General features: G+C 38.6%; 1 protein-coding gene across 1 annotated transcript in view; it reads right to left on the bottom strand.

The window, feature by feature from the left end:
* Positions 1–61: 61 nt before the first annotated feature.
* SUSD5 (sushi domain containing 5) overlaps positions 62–23,112 on the bottom strand; it is a 40,537-nt gene continuing 17,486 nt past the window's right edge. The window contains exons 3-5 of the mRNA XM_064419351.1: positions 19,985–20,103; positions 11,586–11,774; positions 62–3,383 (exon numbers count right to left, since the gene is read on the bottom strand). Of these exons, the coding sequence (XP_064275421.1) occupies positions 2,104–3,383; positions 11,586–11,774; positions 19,985–20,103 (1,588 nt within the window). The 3' untranslated portion in view covers positions 62–2,103. The remainder of the gene's footprint in view (positions 3,384–11,585; positions 11,775–19,984; positions 20,104–23,112) is intronic.

The following is a 23,112-nucleotide window of genomic DNA, read 5'->3' as shown; positions in this document are numbered from 1 at the left end:
GTGTTTTTGTAACTTGAGTTTTATTTAAATACCTCCAAAGCATTATGTTAATGTACACTTTCTTCTGGTTCATGAATAACAGGTGTTTCTAAGTCTCAAATAAGATCTTACAACTTGTGTTTGTAATTATATTTTGAGTCTCATCTTTACACATTTGGTTCTTGGGACAAATAGAATTGGCTTTTCATTTAGAATGATGCTACACAGAACTGTAACACCTACTTGTACCTTTCAGTTAAGCAATATTTTGAATGGATGTTCCTGTGTTTATTTTTCAGCATATTTCCATGGGATTACAGATGATATGTTTTAGTTGAGTTAACAGTCTCCATAAAGTTACTTGGTGTGAAATCCATTGTTGGGTTTTTCTTTTTTAACTGCTTTTAAAAAAGTAGTTTACAACAGAAATTTTGAGTTATTTCATAGTGTAGAATGCATTAAAAGCATAAAGTCATGCATAGGTCAGAGACATATTTACAAATCTGTACAGTTTCTGTCATTTTTATTTACTGTGGCTCTTGCCAGGCAACATGATTCAACTCTTACCCCTCTGAGGTCAAAATCTCCAAGATAACCCATAGCCATTGTCTAAAAATGCTTTTTTTTTTTTTTGCTTACCAGCCCTGAGATTGATGGCTGCATGTGAGATGGGCCCAGTTCTGCACTCCATTTCATAAAGCCTACCTTCCATGGAGTTAGAGGCGATTACCACCCAGGCACCTTTTCCTACTCTTTGACTAAGGCTGAATGGCAGATGAATTTATTTCTGACCTGCAGATTATTCACAGTTGCCAGACTTCCTCTTGTTCATTCAGAAATGTAAGGAAGAACTCATACTAAACTCCCATGAACTATGCTAAGGGATTCCAGAAAACATGTTCCCCTCTCTTCCTGTTTATTTTAAGAACTGTTGGAGATGGAATGTGCTGTTGGAAAAGCCTCAGTGCTTTACACCAACACCCAGTCTAAAAGCTGAATGCATTTTATCAATTAGATGCAATTTATTTATTTCCCAGGTCTGCTTTATCTTTCAAACCATGATAAGCCCATCTCCCAAAGCCAATGTCCACCCCTCCAGCCAATGCAAGAGCAGAATGGTGAAAAATCAGTCCTTCCACAGAGTTCACATGGCAAAAGTATTACACATGGCTTCAGTTGCCAGAGGTACTAGTGGCTGTGAATTAAAGTTCAGTATCTTGGTCAGTCAACATCGTGTTCAGAAAGCAGCCGATTTTCTATAGCATTCCCCTGGAGAGTGCTTTATCAGTATTTGGCTCTGTAATGAGAGGCTACTCGTCATAACACCTGCATTCAAAGGTGCTCTGACTCCTCTCCTGCTCATGCTCAAGGAAGAATGGCACTTACAGTATTCTCTGAATTCCAAGGAAACATCATCATTTCTACAGGAAGATTAGTTATAAGAATGGCATTTCTTCACTAAGGCTAAAAGAACACCTTCCAGAAAAATAGCATAACAACCCAACATTTGTGGCTTGTTAAATTCACAACATTGAAGAAAATGACCTTAGTAATCATTGCAATAGTATCCATTAAAGTCTGGTAGCAAATAGTTTTTCTTTTTAAGACACATCAGGTAATAATTTGTTATGGTGGTTTATCCTGACCAGTTTGGGCAGGTTCTAAAAAAGGAACAAACACCAAGTGTGTGGTTGCTCCAAAAAAATCCTTTTTCCATTCTTCCCTCCTTCTTTTTCACTTCCACAGAGAACAGACCAAAGTGGCCTGACCAGCCCTACCATTACATTATAACCAGGTAACACAGAAATTAATCAATTAATTTATTATTAATAGGAGCAAAATGTAAAAGCGGAACAAATTGAAGATGTACTACTGAGCACACTGTGTCTTGCTGGTGTCTCCAAATGACCGTTGTGATAAAAATGTACAGATTCTTTAGCTCTGAAAAGTCGAATATGCTAGACTGCAATTTCAAAAGGATGAAATCTTTTCTGTCTTCTATGTTCTTCTAGCATTTTTTTTTTCTTCTGCTTTCTGCACTGCTGGATTTTAGCATCCATGAGTCAAGTGATTCTTCTAGCATCAGTATGTTTTTTCTTCTGATCTCTGCCAAAAGGCCCCTGGTTAGACTTTCTGCATTTCAATGTGCTGGTGGTGGTAGTGGTGGTAACAGTGATGTCTGGGCTGACACCTCCCATTTAGTTTATAAACAGAATTCTTCTGCTGCCTTTTTTTGAAAAACCACACTGCCAGAACAGCTGCAACCAGTAACAAGCAGAGGAGAATCACTATTACTGCTATAATAGCACCTTTACTGGACTTGGGACAATCCTCTCCTTCGCATGGCTCAGAAGTGGGGACGGGCTTTTCTCCAAGGCCCTGGGTGAGATTTTCTTGCTCAGCTAATTCCTGGGACGCTGTGTCAGTAATGATGTCTGGAGCTGGTGCAGTGGTTGCTACTTGTTCTGGGTAGGTGGTTGTGTCTCTTGGTTCTGTGTATGGAGTGTGATCAGAGGGTCTGGTGGTCACAGAGGTTTCTGACATGGATGTTTTTAAGCTGCTGATGTCAAACAGCATCATTGTAGTGGGCTCCTGAGTCACAGTTTCCAGAGATGTAGCCGGATGTTCCCACACAGCATCACCATAACCCCTGCTGACACTGAAGTTCTCCAGACCACTCACTGATGTAAGTGGCACCACTGTCTCTTCAGCCCCTTCCTCATCTACTGCTGTTGTTGCTGCCACAATCTGTGTCTGACCTTCCTCTGGAGCTGGGCTGCCATTTCCCAATTTTCTTACTTCCACGTGATTTGGCTGGTCAGTCATGAGGATGATGTCATCTTCTGTTCCCATTGAACCATCGACTTTATCACCCTCTTCATCATCCTCTACCACTTCTTGTGTTACTGGATATCCATCTAACCACGACTCATCAGTGATGGCGACTGCATCCATCGCTGTCTTTGTATCATTAGTTGTGAGAATTGGTCCAATGGGGAAATCCTCACTGTCATAAAACATTTTGGCACCAGGTTCATCATAGACTGTCTTCACACCAATGTGGTTATCACCTTCAGAAAACTGTGCTTTAGTGGAATCATCTGTCTGTTTCTCTGGTTTGGGCTCACTGAAAGTTTCTGATGGAAACCAAAACAAGTTTTTTTGGCTGAGGAGAGACACAGGGGACTCAGTTGGTGCCTTGCTTCCTTTTTCAGAAATGTCTGTGTGCTGAGTAACCCCATTGGTACTTCCAGTTCTTCCTTCCTCTGGAGTTTTACTGAAGGAAAGCTGTATTTGTTCCTGCTCAGTTTCCTCTTTGCCATTGCCATGGTCATTCTCGGCAACATGTATTGATCTGTCATCGGGAAAGTTATCTTCATAGTCAATGTGTGCCTCGGTTTCATCTAGAAAAATTAAAAAAAAACCTCATAAGTCAACATTTCATTCTCTGTCAAAGCACTGAGCTAATTTATTACAAGAATCCAAGAAGACAGGTGCAATGCAAAGTGTCTTCTAGGCAGTATTTTTCATTCTGTGTAATTGTTTATTTGGAAAGAGCATGGTCCTTGAGCTGATACTCAGTTTCAAGGGTTTTTTTAAAAATCACAATAGGTGTCAATGCTAACTGCTCCAGTCTTACCTTTCCAGATTTAAAAATTAATATAAATAACTCACTGTCTGCAGTTAGAGGACTACTTTTGCTTATTGTTTTCTCAAACCATTTGTTTCCCTAGTATAACTCTTTGCAAGATTTGAGGAAAAAATTTCATCCTATTCAAGCAAGAAATGTGTGTGGAGAGAAAGATATAGCAAAAAAAAATTAATCAATTACTAATTGGTAATTTTAAAAAAATACCCCAGACAAAACTAGAAGTTTTAGAGCGACTTCATCCCTTTTGAGCCAGATAATTTTAAAGAATTATGTTCAGTATCTTATGCTCAAGACATCAAGGCATGTTCTTATCAGTATACTGCTTTTCTTCAAGCACATTGGTGTTACAGTGGTACAATGCCTGGGGCCAGAACAATATTTCTTATTCCATAAGAGCTCTTCAGAGCTGACTGAGGCAGACTCTACCACCAAGGCTGACACTGAGTTCTGCTTGTTTTTATTGGAAGAAAGCAAGATGCACCCTGAAAGGCTAGAAAACTCTGTCTCAAACACTTGAAGCTTAACTCCTAGTTAACAAGATAATCCTATCTGTCAGTAATCAACTCTCAGGCTTCCAATTTTAAGGAATTCAATGTTGCCACGGAGAAAAGAGAAAAAAAAGAACACAGAACAAAATTGGTAAAAAGCCCTGAGTGCAGCAGAGCGGTAGATTAATTACAAAGCTTGAGTTTGATTTAGAAATACTCAACAGACCTACCACTGATAGCAAAATAGACTTGACTCAAAGCACAAAGCTAAATGTTCTGGAATTTGAATGGAATAGTGCATTGTACTTAATCTTTCTTCCACTATTCTAAAGCCTTAGCTCAGTGAAAAATTTTCCAAACTAGACAGGGTGGTTGATTTTCAGTTCACACAAGTTTTATTCCATAGAAAGTTGATGTAATTTCTGAGATTTATGCTGGCATTAAAAGTCATAAAAAATAGTGCCTTGGGATATGGAAAATAAACTGAATCATGGTGAGAATTTTTCTTTTTAAGAGGGTGTTTAGTCTTTTATGAAGACAGTGAAGCAATAGACCTGGCATGACATGGGAAACAAGAGATTAATAGGAGAACCTGTTTTACAGATCACTGCATTTGTAAATCCTTATCTTTTTTGCCTTTTTACAGTCAACCAATTTTGAATTATATTTTCATCTGGGGCCCACCTCAATTTCCGCCTGAGTCACATTCTCCTTGGAGACTGCTTCCCAGACTTCTGGCAGAGCCATATTTGGTCTACTCTTAAGAAAGATTAGAAATATTGTCAAACCAGTCTGACCAAAACCACTTAGCAGTGATACAGCTCACACCAGCTCACTTTTTGCCAGAACAGCTTAAGCCAGGTGCCAAAACAGAATGAGCATTAGCAAAAGGTATTTTCCTTGGAATAGCATCTGGGTCTACCAGAAACCAAAGCAGTTATGCTAAGGAAACCCAAATGTGTGTCCCAAATAGCCTGCAGAGAGTTAATGCCTCTGTGAAAGCTATCATGCTGGAGAGCTGGATGTTCTTAGCAGGTCCTCTCCTCTCACAAGAAGTGCCAACAATAGACCTCTCTGCTTCCTGGTCCCAGTGTTGTCATCTGCTTGTGTAATCCTCTAGATCCTCCCCATCCTCTCCAAAGCAAGAAAAAACTTCTGTCTTGTTCGAGGATGATTCAACAGTCAGGGGAATAAAACTCTTAGAGTGGAAATCTTCCTGGTAGGACTCTCACTTTTCTAATTAATCCTAAAATCTTTTCCAATAGTATTTCAGACTTTTGCAAATGTATGGAGGATAACTCTGAATTCCAAAGCACTTTAGCAACATATTCATGAAGCTCTGCATGGCACTCTCCATCACAATGCAGCACTTCTACTGTCAAACATTAGCTTCACTTCGTCCCTTCTCTTGCTTTCACTTTAGAATTTTTCTGCCTGGCTGGCAGTCTCTTTACATGGAAATTGTGCCTCAAACTATTTTATCCTCTGATCATCCAGACTCCTGCTAGAAGCTGATATCTGGCATGCCTGCTTCACTAAAGTTCAACGTGTCTGAGGAGAACCTATAGGTGTCTGTGGCATGTACATGAATGGAACATCACAATGTGAGAAGTTACTGTTTACCAGTATGATCATGGTTTTATTTTTTTAATTGAATCATCACAACAGTCTGTCTTCACCTCTGTGTCTCTTGTAACCTCTATTTTTGCCACTCATTCACTTTCCACAATACGGTGATAGAGCTGAGGTTCAAACAGTAATTTTTATGTTGTGGTGAGCAGGCACACACTTCTGCAAACAAAAATTACATCCACATGCTTGTGTTGTTTTCTCCAGACCTGTTTTTTAGTTAGCAGTATGAATGGGCAACTAGTATTCATCCATGGACCAGTACCTTATGTGTGAGTGGATCATTGGTGAATGCTTAACAACTGTAGTAACAAGCTTTTTAGAGATTTTGAAGCTCTTTCCCTTCAGTGTTTCTCCTGCCTTGTGGTTTCAGCCCTCTAGGAGAAGGTCCTATGGAAGCACATCAGGAAAAAACAAGAAAGTGCAAGCCCCCAGTCTATCAGAACATATTAGAGGTTTGTTGAGCCATCAATCGAGTCTCCATCAAACATGCTGCCTTTGGGCATGATCCTGCCTGTAGAGAAATGAATTGGTGTTTTCTTAATGCAGAACTGGGGGAAGAAAAAGCCCATTGTAGTCTAAAGAGATCCTGAGATTGGACCTCATTATGCACTGCTCGTCACCACATAAGGGAGTCTTGTTCCCTCTCACAATCAGATTGTGGCCCAAGTTGTAAAGCTGCTCAAACATATTTTCATATTCAATCTCCCCTATTTGTAGAGTTTATAGCAGAGACTATCAACATAACTAATGTTAGCTTATGGGGTGCCAAAATGAAAGCAACTATTGAGCTCTCTAACCATCAAAGGAAATACAGACGCCCTTACTCTGGAGCTTTGATTTATACGATCCTGGATTGACTTACACAGTAATAATACTCTATTCTTTCTTTCTGGGCCTCAGACATTCAAATGGGGCTTGGACTCAGTATTTGGTAACTCTGTGTTACCATGACAATCTTTTAAGTCCACCATGATTTTCTGGGGAGAGACTGCACAATTTCTACACTCCTTTTTGCTCACCTCCTCAGCACTTTCCCGAAATTTCCAGTTCCCTGAATTTTAGTGTTGGTACTTGTTATAAATGAGCGAGCAACAACCAAACTAGATTCAGCTCCACCTCTTATCCAAGAAGTTGTAACCATTATTTATACATATTTTTAAAACTGCTAGCAATTGATTTGAAAGTGATTGCATCTTTCTTTGTACCTAGGCAGGTCTGGTTTTATGAAGAGCCAGCCCTGAAATTAATTTATCCAAGATCAGAATTTTTCTATATTTGGTCGTTGTTATATCTTCTGGCAGACTTAAGGATCAGTGAGTTTTAATTCACTGTCTGAGTCTGAAATGAACACTTTACAGCAAGAGATGCTGAAATGACACACTACCAAAGATGTGAAGCTCAGTTAAAAGGTAAAATCCTTTTAATTATTAATTAATCCTTTTTGGGAAGACTCCAGTACTATGGAGCTTGCATCTCCTTCAGTTTTTGTTCCTGATGTGAAAACAGTAACCAAACATAAAGACAGGCAAAAACAAAGAGCCTGGTCTTCCACACTCTGGGATCAGTTTAATTTTTCTTCTAGATAGTATATTGGCATCCAAGCTCTATTTTGAGTGTTGCTATTTTGGGCAACCATAAAACGCAGTGCATATTTTATGGGTGTATTTTTGGAGTACAGGAAATTGAAACCTGATTCTATATAGACCATCATTATAAATATTTGTACTGTATAAAAACATCTTTAGCCTTAGAATCTCAAAGTAGCTACAGCAAACATTAACAAGACAGCATCTGTCTTTAAGGATGGGCAGGAAAAGAGCATGTTGACTGATTTGCTTAAGATAAGTCATATTTGTGAACTACAGCATCTCAAAGAATTATCCATTTAATTTGGATCAGGCACACAAATTTCTCTGTAGCTGACCACAGTATGTTGTACCTTTTGTCTTTTGCAACAGCTATAAGACAGAGGATATTTTTTATTCCAGCAGAAAGCCTGCTAATATGAATAAATAACCCATCAATTTTTTTTCAACTTATTCCATTTGGCAGAATCCATTCATGCCAGATCAATACTTTACATTAATCTAATACAACCCCTCAGTGACCTGCCTGAAAAGGGAACCAAAGTTTATCATAACAATTGTTTTGACAGGCCATGGACATATTTGCTGCTGATTATATTTGTGTGTCAAAACTCTCCCTTTGCACTCACAGAATGAACGAAAAAAAGCATTCTCAAATAAGATCAAAAGCCAGAGACATTTTGTTTGATTCCCCACATTAAAAATAAAAAACCAAAAAGAAATGGTGCTAGCTAGGCGTGCTTACAGAATGTGCATACATGAATGTGAACTAATATATTTTTTGAAAACTCCGGAAGTAATGTTTGAAGTAATGAGAATTGTTGAGCCATGCAGCAAGCCTGGTAGCTGTAGATTGAGTGGTCACAGTCAGCCAAGTCCTCCTTACACTGACATCTGAAGGGTGGTCCTCACCGTGGAACACAGTAGTTGTGCATCCAAGTGCTGTCATTGAAGAGCTTCCTTAGATGTGTAGAAGATATGGACTCTACTGCCACAAGCATATAGCTGGAAAACCCAAATAATCCAGGGAAGAGAAAAGACATGACATTCTTCTGAGCCAGTTTAGGGCAGAGATGGAACATGATTTCCCAGCCATCTCATCTGCCCTCTCTTTGAGGGAGCAAACTGTAGAGAATGCAGCCTAATGCAGTCCAGCCCTGACCCCTGCCACTGAAGTGTTGGTATTAATACTTCTGATATTGAGCTCATAGTTTATTTTGGGAAAAAACCCCAAAATGTCATTTAGTAATTGTCAGTTTAGTCTCTGTGCTTGCAGGACAGCCACAGCATGGAACATATGCAACTGCTTTCAGACCTTACTACAATGTCCTTCTGGATATATTTTGTGAAGCAAATGCATTCTCTCCACAGAAATAAAAAAATAATAAATTGCAAAATCCATGTATTTCCCTGTTCTCTCCTTAAGGTTGCTTTGTTGGGCTAAATATCCCTGTACTTTCAACTAGAACACAGTGCCTTTTCATGACAAGGAATTACAGGAAACAGAGTCACTTTTTTTCTTTAAAAGCATATTAATTAAAAATTACTGTCTATTACCTGATGTGCACAATGTACATTGCAGCCATTTGTAATGTACTGCTTCCCTAATTTCCATCATACTTTACTGTATCCAGAATCCACTTGAATTTCCATCATACTCTACTGCATCTGAAATCCGCTTAATGTAAGTCCAAAATTATTTTGTTCAGTTATGCCCATAACCAGGTTTTGCCATATATTTTGCATTGTGTGCCTATTTGATTATATACGTATTTTTTAAATTTCAATTTTCAAATCTACTGACTGTATGGCTGTACATTTATATCCCAGGTGCACTTATATTCCAGGTGCCAGAATGGACTGTATCTCTTCTTACTGGATCAAAACAGAGAGGAAAGATGATCACAAAGAGACTTCAAAGAACATTTAACTGCTATATTTAGACACTGCTATGATGATAGCTCTGTGACTCCATTCTTGCTCTGCGTGAGCAACTGGGAATGTAAAGCCAGTCTGATGCTTTTCCACAACAAGAAAAGCATGTAATTATTGCTGTTCAGTCTGATGTTCTGCCTGGACAGCTGGGTATTATAATGGGGCATTTACCAAGTAGAACAATGGTACTCAAGGTGCAACATCCTCAAATCCCAGCAAGCTTTATGAAATTGGATAGATGTCATCACTCTTCCACAGATGAGGTGGAGTAAGCAGCAAAGAGCAGTGCAGTGACTTGTCCCTAGGCTCAGAGACAGGAACAGGCCTTATAGCTCTCAATGCTCTGACCAGGGCTTTGTCCCCATGGCCCCCTTTTGTTGGAGTAAGAACATTGGGACCATTTCCCAGTTGCTCACCCAGCGCAGATGCAGAGCAAGGGCACTGTATCATCTTACCAGGCTCTAAACATAGCGCTTAAATGTTCACTGAAGTGGCTGCACAAACATCTTTCCATTGATGTCAGCCAGTTAAGACAGAAGTGCTCCAGTCTGCCAACTGGAATATAAATTCTCCCATCATTATGTCCCATCATTAACCTTCATAAGAGGGAAGGTGCTCTCTTGCCTCAAAGCACTTAAAAATCAGTCTGTGTGCTGACTTCTGGAGTACTTAATAATTGTTCTCCTGTCTCCTATGACCCCAAAATATCAGTCAACTCTAAATCATGTTCCTTTTAATTAAATTATCTTTTTTTTTTTTGTTTTGTTTTCTTTTTCACTGGATTCTTACTTTTTAAAAAATAATGAAACCTAGTATCACACATTTTAATCATCCTGTAAAGTCTTCTTTCTTAAAGAATTATGATCAGGAGGATTAAATACAAAAATATTAATTGAACGATTATTGTATTTTCTGTCCCATTTCTTAAAGCATTTGAAAAACAGTAATCAGAGGAAGCCACCCAGCATGAAGTCTACATTTAAATAATTTAAAAAATTATAATCCACAATATCACATCTGCTGCCAAGTTTCAGTGCTGATGTTTGTGATTTTACAGCCATGTTTTCCTATTTTTTGAAAAAATATTTTCCTCTCCCCTGCAGCTGTGTGAAAGGCTTGGGCAAAACAGAAGAAATAGACTATTTATCCAGAGAAAACAGTGAAACACAGACAACTTAAATGGCCTGATTCTTTTCCTTCCTTATTTTGGTGTAATACAGCCTTATGTCTGTGTGTGATGAAGATAGCATTTCCACTAACCTCAGTAAAGGAAAAAGAATTATCAATTTAGTGCAAATTATAGGAGATTCAGACCCATTGGGTAAGTTGAAGATGTCCCTGCTTATTGTAGGGGGGTTGGATCAGATGACCTTAAAGGTTCTTTCCAACCCAAACTGTTCTATGATCAGATGCAGATACTTGTTTTTCTCCTTTTTCCCTGCACGTTGTTCCTTTATGCTCTGCACTGTTTTGAATAATCATCTGAACTGCTGTTTGTAAAACAGTTTTAGGAGCTGAAACAGTTCAGAAAAACGTGGGTGCTTTCATTCTTTGGTTTTTTTTATACCAGTTGGATGGGTTTGAGAACCTCATTCCCTGGTGTGCAGACATGACCTATTTCTGCTAAGAACAAGTTTGACCTTTTCTCATCCACTGCCTGATGGTATATTCACAAGTAAAAATAACTCCTTGCAAGCCTCCAGACATTAAGGAATATATAGGTTCTGAAATGGATATACTAACTCCAGCCCATATAGATAGCTCAGATACCCAACAGCTGCTCATTCCTTTGCTTAAAATTTATCTGTTTTACCAGAAACCTTACTTTAAAGATGAGATAGCCTTCTCGAAAAAAATACTAAAATTTTCTGATTACCATTCTTAAATACTGGGGAAAATGGTGGGTTTATGCATTGAGCAAAGTAACATGAGAAAGCAGAATTCAGATTGTATCCACATCTGAACTCATGGTACTGTTTAGCCTATGTTTAAACAAGGGGAAAGTTAAAAGACTGCTGTAGAATTTAACTAACATATAAAGGTGTTTTTTATTGAGGGTTTAAATTAAGGAAATGTCATTTTACAATTTGCTTGGGGGTTTTGTGGTTTGGGGGTTTTTTTTGAAAAATCTTTTTTGAGTCAAGTCATTTGGTAAGAAAATCCACTTTCACTTTTTTTAATGGAGTAAATATCTGGGCAACTACTCTCGTGTTTGCAGACAAAAATCCTGAAGGCACGGTGCAAGATATAAAGTGTTTGGCTATTTATTGGAGCAAATTTTAAAAAATCATAGAGTTTTTTGGCTGAGCTCACCTTTGACACAGGCCTGGACCTGGCCGTACCACTCCCCGCAGCTGTCGCAGAGCAGCGTGAACGCCGTCTCCTTGTTGCCCATGACGAAGCCCGGGGCACAGACATAGAGCAGCTCGTCCCCCATTTCAAAGCCAGTGTGGCCGTGCAGGATGGTGTGGGGGAAGGACGGCGGGTCCCCACAAGGCTTGTCTGGGAGGAAAAAAGAGATGACATTGTATAAACTTCATAATAGTCTTTTAGTACAATGCTAAGAGCAGTGCTAGGAGTTTTCCTGGGGATAAACTTATACACAGAAGCTGTACATCTCATCTGTTTCATGCCCTTATGTCCTTTCACAATTATTTCCAGCTGTAATTGCCCATTACAGCTGGAAAGTATAAATTGGGCTATAACTGTGATGCCACTGCAGTGATGTTATTGACGTCTGACAGTCATGCATCAAGAAGGGCTTTGTTTCAAACAAGGCAGGATGCCAGATCACAGCTGTGTTTCCTGCCTGATTCTGCAAAAGCTAACAAGAGCTTGGGCAGGTTGGGACTGGAATCCAACAACTTGGACACAGTCATTTTTCTTAACTCCAGAAATGCTTGTGGAATTGTTTAAGACTAGCACTTTGAACTCTTCTACACTGTAGGGAGCCAGCAGAGGCTGAGCAATGGTCCAGTCCACACATGCAGAAAGAAGAGGTCCAGGTGAACACCAATCAGTTTTCAGACTATCTCTAATCTTCTAATCTTTCTCAAATCAGGGGTGTCCCCAGATATTCAAATCTCCCTTTTCAGGGTAAAGACACCCTAAAATAAATAGTGACTTGGGCTCATCAGCTTAATACCCATGGGCAACACATAGCTCTGCTGTCTATGAGAATCTGAAGACCTAAATTTGTAGCAGGGTATAAAATTCAAAAAGATGTTTGATAGTATTTTTGCTGACAGCATTAGAAGCCAGGAAGAAAAATTATTATGAACGAGATCAAAACTGGTTTTTGTTGCATTAAAGAAGTGTGGAGAGGAGGCAGGCTGACAGCTGACGGCTGCCACCACCAGTGTAAACTGAATTTTAACTCTCTTTTTCAGGTTTGAATGATCTTGGCCATTGCTAACAAGGTAGATCAAGATTTTCTAGAGAACTTTCAAGCATTGTGGATTCTCTTTCCTCAAACACCTTCCTCTCTGAAAAGAGCTCTTCACAAGGTTTGCTGTGTCCCTTTTTCCTCCATGTTTTTTGCAGTCCTTTTTGGAATAGGTGTCTCTTGGTTACAGAAAAACAAAACAAATGAAAAAATAGAATGGAAGAAGATGGATTTTACCAAGAAACCCAAGGGCAAAGACTGCACTGTTGGTACAAATTATCACTTCTCTATTCTTTCTCAAATCTGTGACTTTTTCCAGTGGTTCTAGAACCATTATTGACTGTGTTAGAAAAAAACAGCTGTTTCTCTTGCCAAGGTAACTGAAGATTCAAAACCTTCTTTTGTACAGATACAGAACAACCAAAATTAAAAGGCTCATGAGTTCTGGTAATTATATCAGATTAGGGAAACATGGGCCTAGGTCTATGTTCTCGTATGGATCTCTCCTGCTCAAATAATTTGCTTTGGTACAAAAACTTGATTGCTAAGCTGGTAAGCAAAGATGATGTCCCTTGAAAAGACTTTTGTTTGGAAGCTGAAAAGACTCCAAGACTACGTTTCTAGACATGCAGAAGGAGAAACATCTTCAAAGAGCACCCTTGCTATTTTGCTAGAGTCTACTTGTCATCATCACCACAAGGTCTAGCAAGCAACATTTTCATTAACACTAGTTCATGTCTGGGTTTTTCAATGGGCAACAGGCTTGACAGAAAAGCCTTTTCAATCTCCCTTCTGCAAAAACTCAGGCTTTCCTGCTTTTGCCCAGGGACATTCTGCAAAACACTTGTGAGTCTCAGGCTGCAGCTTTTCCCATCATCTACCCACTTCTGACTCAGGCATAGGTAAACACATGCTTATTTAGAAATATGATGTATTTATTTTGCCAGTCATTTACCTTGTAGTGAAATGAAAATCCTACGATAAACATCCACACTCTGTGAAAGTTCAGACTTTTGGAAATTGTCTGATAGACCTGACTAACCACTTCTCAACCGGGTATGCTGAAAAATATCTGCCACTAATGTATGGGATATGCTACTGAAGTCAAACTTTGAAGCCTGTTCTCTGTACTGTACACATACAGAGACATATATATATATATATATATATATATATATATATATATATATATATATACTGTCTAACACCTTCAGAAGTTAGTGGGAGTTATACACACACACACTGACAGAAAAAACAAGCTTTTGAGGCTACACAAAGCTCAGTTTATATAGAATCTTATGGAGGTTTGACATCCGAGGAAGTGAGGAGCAGTTAGCAGCTAATGATTTTCCTGTGAACTGGCCGGATAAATGGAGATTGATGTGGATGAAAGGTAAAAAAAATTATTTTATTGCCTCATAGGAAGGCTACAGAGCCTTGCATTTCATGTACTTTATTTATGTAGCTACTTCCATCCATAAAATGGGAGCTGTGTATCTGTTCTGAGGGAAGTATTGATCCCAAGGCTGTATGGAACAATCATGCATCAGAGAGCATTCTTATCTACAAAGCCTTGCTTCTTAATCCTGTTGCCAGAGGAAGCAGAAAAACAACACATTAGTTCACTATGGCAAATGCATTCAAAAAGCACATTATAACCTTCCAGGAAAGAAGAAAGCTGAAGGGATTTTTACAGTAAAATTTGACAACAGCCTCAGTAACAGAATTATGAACCCCTGAAAGAGTGATCTGGCTGATGCATGAGCAAAAAGAAAAGCAGAGATTTTAAAGATGTACATTGACTGGCACTGTATGGGGAACTCTTGACCCTCTCACATGAGATTTTGTAAGGTCACGCCTTTGCTGCAGAACATACCGAGTGACAGCATGGACAAGCGTAAGTGAAAGAAAATACACTGCAAAGAAAAACTCAAGATCCTACATCCATTTTGTTGATGTCCTCTCCTGCAAAAAATGTACAGGAATTTTTCATGTTACAGCATCTTATGGCTCCTCGTCCTGCTGCAGTCTCAGTTGCTATGACAATTCCTGCTCAGCCTTTTGCCAAACCTGTTCTTTCTGGCACACGTACAGAAGTGACACTGGCACAGCAACTCATCAAACTGAGCCACTTCTGGGGACAGGCTTCATGTTTTTGTGTGCAGCCTTTGTACCAGGAGCTGGAGGAGCATGGGCTTATTTGGAACAACAGTCTGTGCTCAGTGCTGGCATTCAGGCCATTTTCTTGCTGGAAGAGAGGAGGCAGATCTGGGCCACGGAGCGTGACAGAGGGTGTGTTGGCAGCAGCATGTCATGTGGAGGAACAGTAGTGCTCTTTGTTAAGGTGACCACAGGGGTTGCCTGCAGTGGTGCTGTTGGGTAGATGAGGGCTGGACTCCTCCATCCATCTGGAGCACTGATTTTTCCCTCATCTATCCTCCCATAAACCTGCATATTTTCTTGCTACTGGTTGAAAAATTAGCCCAACTCATGGTTCCCAGTACAAAAGCTGGATCTGCTTGATACTAAAGAGCCATCCAGCAGAACATCAAGCAGGTCCCATGCTCTGCCTGCTTATGTCCAAGTTCATATCTTAAACCTGAACACTTGGAATTGGTTTCTGGACATCATGACCCTTCCAGAATTTTCTACATGTTGACACTGAGGTCAAACACATAACAGGCGTCCATATGTTGATAATTGACCTCCAGTAAGAGAGGATGGATTAAGTTTCAGATCAAGACAGCATAGCACAGATATAAGAAAGTTTGTTAAAGTTCACAGGACATTCTCATGTCAGTAATTTGGCACATATTGTGTTCTGGAGTGAAAGTCACCAATACAGTCAAGATCTCAATATGAACGTGCAGAAATCAGAACAGAGTCAACATCTGGTAAATGCATGGGAATAAGTCGCACAGCAAATATATATATGGGTGTTGAGCACAGATATGTTAGGGCTAGTGACAGCTGTGGTTACAGACCTCTTAGAGACTCAGTAACTATTTTTTACATAGGACTAAAGAGATGTCCTGTTAATTGAGTTAGCACATTCAGTCATGATTGGCTTTTAGGAAAAATATCTCCTCAGAATAGTAACTTTAACCCCAGAACACATGTGGAAAGGATTTTGTGACAGGTGATTTCTGGCAAAGAGTTGGCACATGTTATTTTAAGAACACAGCAATTCTCGTCCCCAGTCCAGATTACACCAGAAGCATCTCCTTTATCTGAACTATAAGCATCCCACTAGTCTGTAAAGATTTTTTTGAGATGTCTTGATAAAACACTGTCTACAGAAAGGATAGCCTAAGATCAATGAAAAAAAATCAACATGAAGGAGATGCAGACTTCAGCTTCCACACCACCCGAATTTACTGAATTTACTGAAATCTGATTATCTACAACTTCTGCTTTAACTATGCACCACACTCTGAAAGCTGACATGAGACATTCACTTTGACATAAAACCTCTCCAATTACAACAGTCCAGTTCAGTAGTGTTTTTCCAGAGAGGCCACTGGAATTTTTAGGGTGTCATATTGTCATTAAGAAATTAGAAAATGCAACTCTTAACGCCCAGGCCTGTGAATGAGATGAGTGAGGATGTTTATTTTGCTTCTTGATTGCAGAGAACATAAAGTAGATGGAATTTTTCTGTTTGGATAGAAGTACTGAGTACGAAGAATCAAAACTCAACTACAGCCAATGTGAATGTTGCTTGTAAGCTACCAGTGCTAGGATGCCAATGCGTCTTTCATCAGACAAGGCTCATGGGACTTTATTAGTTTAATTGACATCACCAGAGAAGTGGAAATTAACTGTCAGCTATATGCAAAGCCATGAAAAATAAAGCTGTAGCACTAAAAAAATTATATCTACAACAAAGCATGACAAATACAAAGAAATAGTTCAAATATTACAACAAGCAAACTGCAGTTTGATTGCTCTTGTAAAGTACACTCAGTAAATTTGCTGTAAAGAATACACTGATTTATTTTTTTCTTACTGCTTAAAAAGACTAACTAAAATATGTACATAAGCCATCAAGCTTTGATGGATATCTGGAGCCAGCAGTCATGTTTAAAAAAGTTTGATTTGCATTTATGCTGTACTCTACTACAAGTTGCTGCCTGTTTAGTTTTCCTGTGGTGGCAGCAAATCAAAGCCTTATGGAACAGATCTTATTTGTTGCCTGTAAATAACAGTGAGTCACTGAAAGAAAGAAACAGTAAAACCTGGGGGTTATTAATAAAGAGATCTTTCCTTTGCTGCAATAAAAAAATAAGAAAGAAAGCCAAGAGGATTTTATATATATATATATGGAATTGAATAGTATAGTCTATTACAAAAAATAAGGCAGGAAAAATTCCAGCTTTCTGGTTTGCTTGCTTTACCTACTTTATACTTTTAAGGTATTTTTTTATGAACTCTGATAGAGATACACACCCTGTGTGCCAGACCTAACTTATGTGTGATACTGCATTTTCAGAATTGGCAGAATCGAATGTATTTTTAGATATTTTTGGCACTCAGGGCCTAAAAGGGAAACGTTCTGATCTCAGCAGATCCTGAGCTGGTACAGAGTTGTCTTGCTGACTCTAATGGCTGCATAAAACATGTGTTTATGAGAAGCTGAGAAGACACATTTCTCTGTACTGTGAAAACTGCAGCTATACTCAGAGCATTCATAAACATTACAGCTACATCTTTCCTTGTCAAACAGAGCCCTTAGAACCAATTTCCCGTAAAAGACAACTCTAAGTCTCAACAATTACTGTGATCCTTCTGTGTGTACAGATCAAAATCCATTTCAGAAACAGACCAAAAAACTGTCTCTCTCTTCAGGACTTCTGTTTGCAAAAGCCTGATGCTGTAAGCACACCCAGAGCTCTTGCTAGCATCTGACTTTTGCTCTGGTGTAGTGGCATGCTGAGATGTGTGCTTCAGGAATTTGATTCCACTCATTTGCATGGTAAAGGTTAATTGAGTGAAGAATAGTTATAAATCAAGGGATAAGAAGTCAATTTGGTTTGTACTCGAACTTTCATGGTGTTTCGAGATGCATTCTGCACAGTCCTAGGAACTGAAGGTAGAGTTGCAAGGAGTTACTAATGTCAGCTTGGTTTCTCAGTAGAGGTTGATGTGACTGTTCCCTCTGTCTGTTTTCAGCCTACCAGTCTGTCTGAGCCTTTGGCTCTTCTCAGCCAAGTCTGACAAAGAAGGAAAGCTGCTGTCTGGTCATTATTATTTGGATGGATATTAAAGAAATGAAAAGGGCTTGAAGAAATGAATATAGCTCTCAGTGTAAGAAACCTGGAATTTATCACTTCCAGCAGGGCAAAACAACTTGCCTTTTGCACTTAACTATAATGTATTACTAAATAATAATTGCAAATGTATAGATTAAAAGCAATGTCCACTTTTCTAAGACTAAAAAAATATTCATGAAGGTTTAAGAAGAAACAACTTAATCTAAACTTAGATGTGTAGTTATTAGCCACATGTACATAAGATCAGAACAGATGTGCTGTGTGTGAGGTTGTGGTGCAGGGTTTACTCTTGCTGCTTCTTACTGGATATTTGCTAAAACTGGAAGTGGCATCCCTGAGGATGTTCTTTCATCAGTCAACAGCTCTGGGCTGGCTTGTGTGTTACTGTTGTAATGTTAAGGCCATTTCCTTTCCCGACTTTGCTCTTCTCATACCAGCTAGAAACCAGGCTCTGCCACACAACTTCACTTATGTCTTTTTGTTCAAACATCAGCTCTGCATCCCAATTTTTTAATATATTTAAGGAAGAGGGAACCTTAGAGTCATCCAGAAATGTTTCTGTGTGTAAGGGCTACTTGAGAGCATTGGGATGATTATCCCTTTCTGTCATCAGAAAATTCCCTGCCTTGTATAAAACAAATTCTTCATAACTTGTGCATTCTTTGCAAATGATCTGAATTCCCCCAGAGTTTAAAGCAGTTTCTGAGTCCCGTGTAGTAGTCTTTTCCAGCATAGCCTTGTCTGATTACGTTCTTGCCTGCCCCTTTGCTGTGAGCAGTAGCCAAACCCAAAAGATTTGGCTCCTTTTAAAGATGCAGCATCTCGGGTGGAGAGCAGGTGGGGACACACAGGGGAGCACAAGGGCACAATGGAACAATAGTGACCAGAGCAATGATTTCAGCATCTCACAGCTGTCCCAACCCACTGCAAGATTTTTCTGGGCGGGGGGGATGATGACAAAAGAGATTTGAAGGAAGACAATGAGAGAGTTTTGCAGATGTTTACAGGGAGCTGGTCCTGTGTGAGGAGCAGCATGGAGAAAGCACAAAGGTGCTTGTGTGACCACATTAGCAACTGGGTGACAGAGCTGGCATCACTCACAGCAGCACGGAGCCTGGAGTTGATATGACATGGGTTACTTGAGAAGATGGTCAAACTCTGCTAAAATCATTCTTTCTAAGAACAATTTGGTATACGTCAAATCAAAATGCATCACCTCTGCCACATTTTACTTCAACCATATTTTCATCCCCACTCCTGCCACTGACAGTTGATCAGAATGACCCCCATGCTGTGAACTTACTGTTTCTCAGTAAATGCCATCACCTTACCCTCACTTTTCTTGGAAATCAGATACAAAAACTCACTGTGGATATCAACATCTGTTTTAGGGGTTCCCAAATTTCTTTATGCAATCCTGCCTATCAATAACAATTTACTTTTTATTAAAAGTTATTTACTTTTATAACTTAAATATTGAAAAATTTAAGCACTATTCTACATTGGAAATAATTTTATTTTCAGAATCATTTGCGATATATCAGTGTCCCTAGCAGCCTTGTCTACACTTGTTAAAAAAGCACCAAAACCAAATAAAATTTAAACTAAAATGGAGGCAATGAAGTTATTTGCATACAAATGTTGTATACTGATAGATATACAACAGGGTGGTGTGTTGCAGCTGGAAATCAGCTTGCTGAGCTACAGTCAGCTACAGTGCTGAGTAAGGGACATGCTTCAGCCATCTCCATTAGATTGGTGCCAGATATATTCCTTTCCATAAAGTATGCTCTGTGAGCACCAAAATGGGTTCTGCCAGATCAGTAGTGCTGTTTGAACTCACTAAACTGCAGCAAAGACAAAAGAAAATACAATTTATTTGCTGCAACCAATGTCTTTGCAGCAGTTAGCTCTTGTAGTGGGCAGTTACTACAAAGATTTATCCTTTAATGTTCCCCCTTTCTCTCTCAGCAGCAGAAAAATTGAAGGCAAAACTTTTAATGTTGCAAGACAGTGATAACTCTGTGTTATTTTAGAAGTATATCAGTGCTGACCTTCATCCTTTACACAAAAAGCATCATATTGGTCATTCACAAAGGGATCGGTTTCAATTTTAACATCAATGGCTTTCACGCTCTGCTGTTTGCTGCCCGTCTTTCTGCATATAATTGTCCTAAAATAAAGAAGAAGAAGAAAACAATAATCAGAAATCTTCTGGAGTTGTACATGCAGGTGAAATTTGGAGATTTTTTTATCAGAGTAGTCAGACTTTAGCCTTAGCTGTTTCAGCATTGGCACGTAAAGTAGTAGTGTAGGAAGATCTATGAAAAAAAGCCAAGGGAGAAATAGAAATAATTAGAAAAATGTTTGCTGTAGATCAGTTCAAGGCATAGGGAGCAATAAAGGATGTTTATCTCATTATGTTCTGTAATACCTCTAAATATCAGACCTATACCCAGAGTAATTAAGTCAATATTTTGCTCTCACAGCAATATGTATTCCCAGCAATGGCACCTGGATAGAAATGAATACAAAACTCAAGACTGGATCTGAAATTTTAAAAATAATTAGCATTTACATTAAAGAACCATTAAGGTTGTATATTTAACTGCTCAAAAGCTAACACAGGCAAACTTAGAAAATTCAGCTTGCGTTCTTGGAAGAAAAACAGCTTTTCTTTTTTCTTTTTTTTTTTTAATAGCAATTTCACACTTTTGAGTAAACTCAAAAGTTTGATACTGAGCAGTACCTAATCCATCCTGTTGCCCCAATAGGCTTAAGAAAGGTGTTAGATCTGTATTGGGTTTTACAACCCTGTAGATAGTGATGATGAAAAGTTTACTAGCTATCTCTTTTCTCAGCTGTACTGGTTGCTTAAAACTAGCAAATGGAAGAGAGTTTGTTGTAGAAAACATTGGTTTTACTGTTAGACTGAAAGTTACAAAGGCTGGGAAAGTCACTTCAGCGCAAATTTTTACACCTGGATATTAATGGTGTGGGTTTATATTTTTGTGGACAGAAAGTGTTACATGGTCAGCTATTCTAGTGAAAGGTAGACAAAAACACTTTCCACAGAAAGAATTCTTCCAGTGCAGGAAATGTATCATTTTGTATTGTGCAATGGTTGAACTAATGTGACATCAGTCCTCCACTAAATTTAAGGAATAAAATAATATAAAATCCAATAATACAAAAACCCCCAAAATAAAGTAAATAAAATTTCCATTCATTGATGGTGAAAAAGATCAAGTGGAAACTCAGTGCACTTAAATGCTATATAACGATTTACAGAAATAGGCTGAATTATAGTTGTACAGACTATTTTCATTTGGGCATGTGTTAGGTTTTGAGTAGTTACATATTTAACTTTAATGTTCTTTTAATATAAACAAACACAAACAACATGAAACGAGCCATATGGGGGTGGTCACGCATATGCAACATAATGGTTCCTGCCACACTTCTCCTCTGGAAAACAACATGATGTCATTCCCTGCTGAAAGCCCCTTTACGATTTAAAACCAAATTTGTTTCCTTTGTAAAGAAAGTTCCACTAGATTTTTTGAGGGGATAAAAAAAAATCCCTTCAAAAAAGTCCCTTTTTAAGGACAATATTGTCCCCACAAGTTTTAAATCCAGTTCTGTCAGAATTTAATGGATTTAAATTCTGAGACTTCTAAGTCAGTAATTAAGCACTTAGACCAAAGCAACTTGATCTGCCAAAATGAGTTCAGATGACTGGGAGGATCAGGACATCAATTAGAAATTTTCTATATGTATATAATATTCATATTGTTCCACTGGGTCTTACAAGGTCTAAGAGAATGAGACACTTATGCTTCCCTTCTCAAATTAACTCATCACCCTTAATCTTTCCAATAATTACTCAGTTGCTTAGATATCTGGATTAGTTGTGTCTTGCAACACTAAGTAGACAGATATGACTGCAAAAAATGTGCTTTTCATCTGTAATTTTGTACTTTAGGCTTCAGGCTCTCTCTGTCTCAAAAAAAAAAAAAAAAATCAGTTTCTTCATCAGGCTACAAAGTAGTCTGTGGGTGCCACATCCTTGTTACAATGGGGTCATCACCAAAACAGGCTACCTGGCTCATGAGTAATATCTGATATTTAAAGTTCTAGTTTTCTCACCTTGTTTTCAAATATTGTACAATAAATTACAAGTTTGTAATTGATAGATTTTAGCAATTAGCTAATTCATTTTAAGAACCTGTCTCAGGTGCTATCCAGTGTGACAAACTTACAAAGGTGTACCTTGCATACAGTTTCTACATTATACATAAAGAAAAGCTTTAAATTAAGATCTTTTACATGCATTTACAAGTATCTGCTACTTAGGACTTTAATTTGGATTTTTGTAATATTAAAATTTATCTGATTAAAACTGTAAGCATCCTAATGCGATTCTTCTGAAATGAAAGAAATCTTGCCTTGTACATAAGACACAGTGCTGGGTCAATGATTGGACTTGATTATGTCAGATGTGTTTTCATACCTTAATGATTCTGTGATTCTAAAATACTGAAGGAAGAAAATATCTATTTAATGCCTTTCATTTCTTCTTCTCTGACAGTGGTTTCCCACCTCAAGCTCAGTCCTGCAAACTTTAAACACCTTCAGTAAGCTGTTATTGCTGCTGATGACTAGAACTTCAAGAGTGCTCAGCACTTCTCAGTAGCGAGTCAATCAGACCTGCAATGCCCATGGCACAGAAATAGTCTCTTTGCAGTCAGTAGGATTTCAGGTATGACTAAAAATGCACATTAATAGTCTATTTTCTGAGTTCTTGAGGATTGCCCTAAATCCTAAAATGCTAGCTTTTAATCTATAATTAGAGCTTAAATACACAGGTACACTTTTGTCACAGTTCTAAAAGGTAGAGGGTGAAGCTTTTAAGTTTGTTACAATTTTCATGACTGAAAAATGGCTACCAATTCAGAATTCATCATATCAAAAATTTCTTCAGCAGCAGCACAGCTGTGTCAAAATAAGAGACCAAAAAAATTGTACAGCAGTTCTAATCTTCCCACCACCCTGCTGAGAGATGTTGCTGCCTTGTTTGTTTCTTGACTGTTTTCACCTATTGCCCTGGGGCATGTATCATGGCTGAGAGAATGTCACAAACTTTGTACTTTTTAAGGGATACATCCACCTACACAGCAAT

The sequence above is a fragment of the Passer domesticus genome, chromosome 1 (assembly GCF_036417665.1).
Source record: "Passer domesticus isolate bPasDom1 chromosome 1, bPasDom1.hap1, whole genome shotgun sequence".
NCBI classification, from domain to species: Eukaryota; Metazoa; Chordata; class Aves; order Passeriformes; family Passeridae; genus Passer; species Passer domesticus.
The sequence above is the reverse complement of the archived record's forward strand: the minus strand, read 5'-3'. Positions and strand labels throughout refer to the sequence as shown.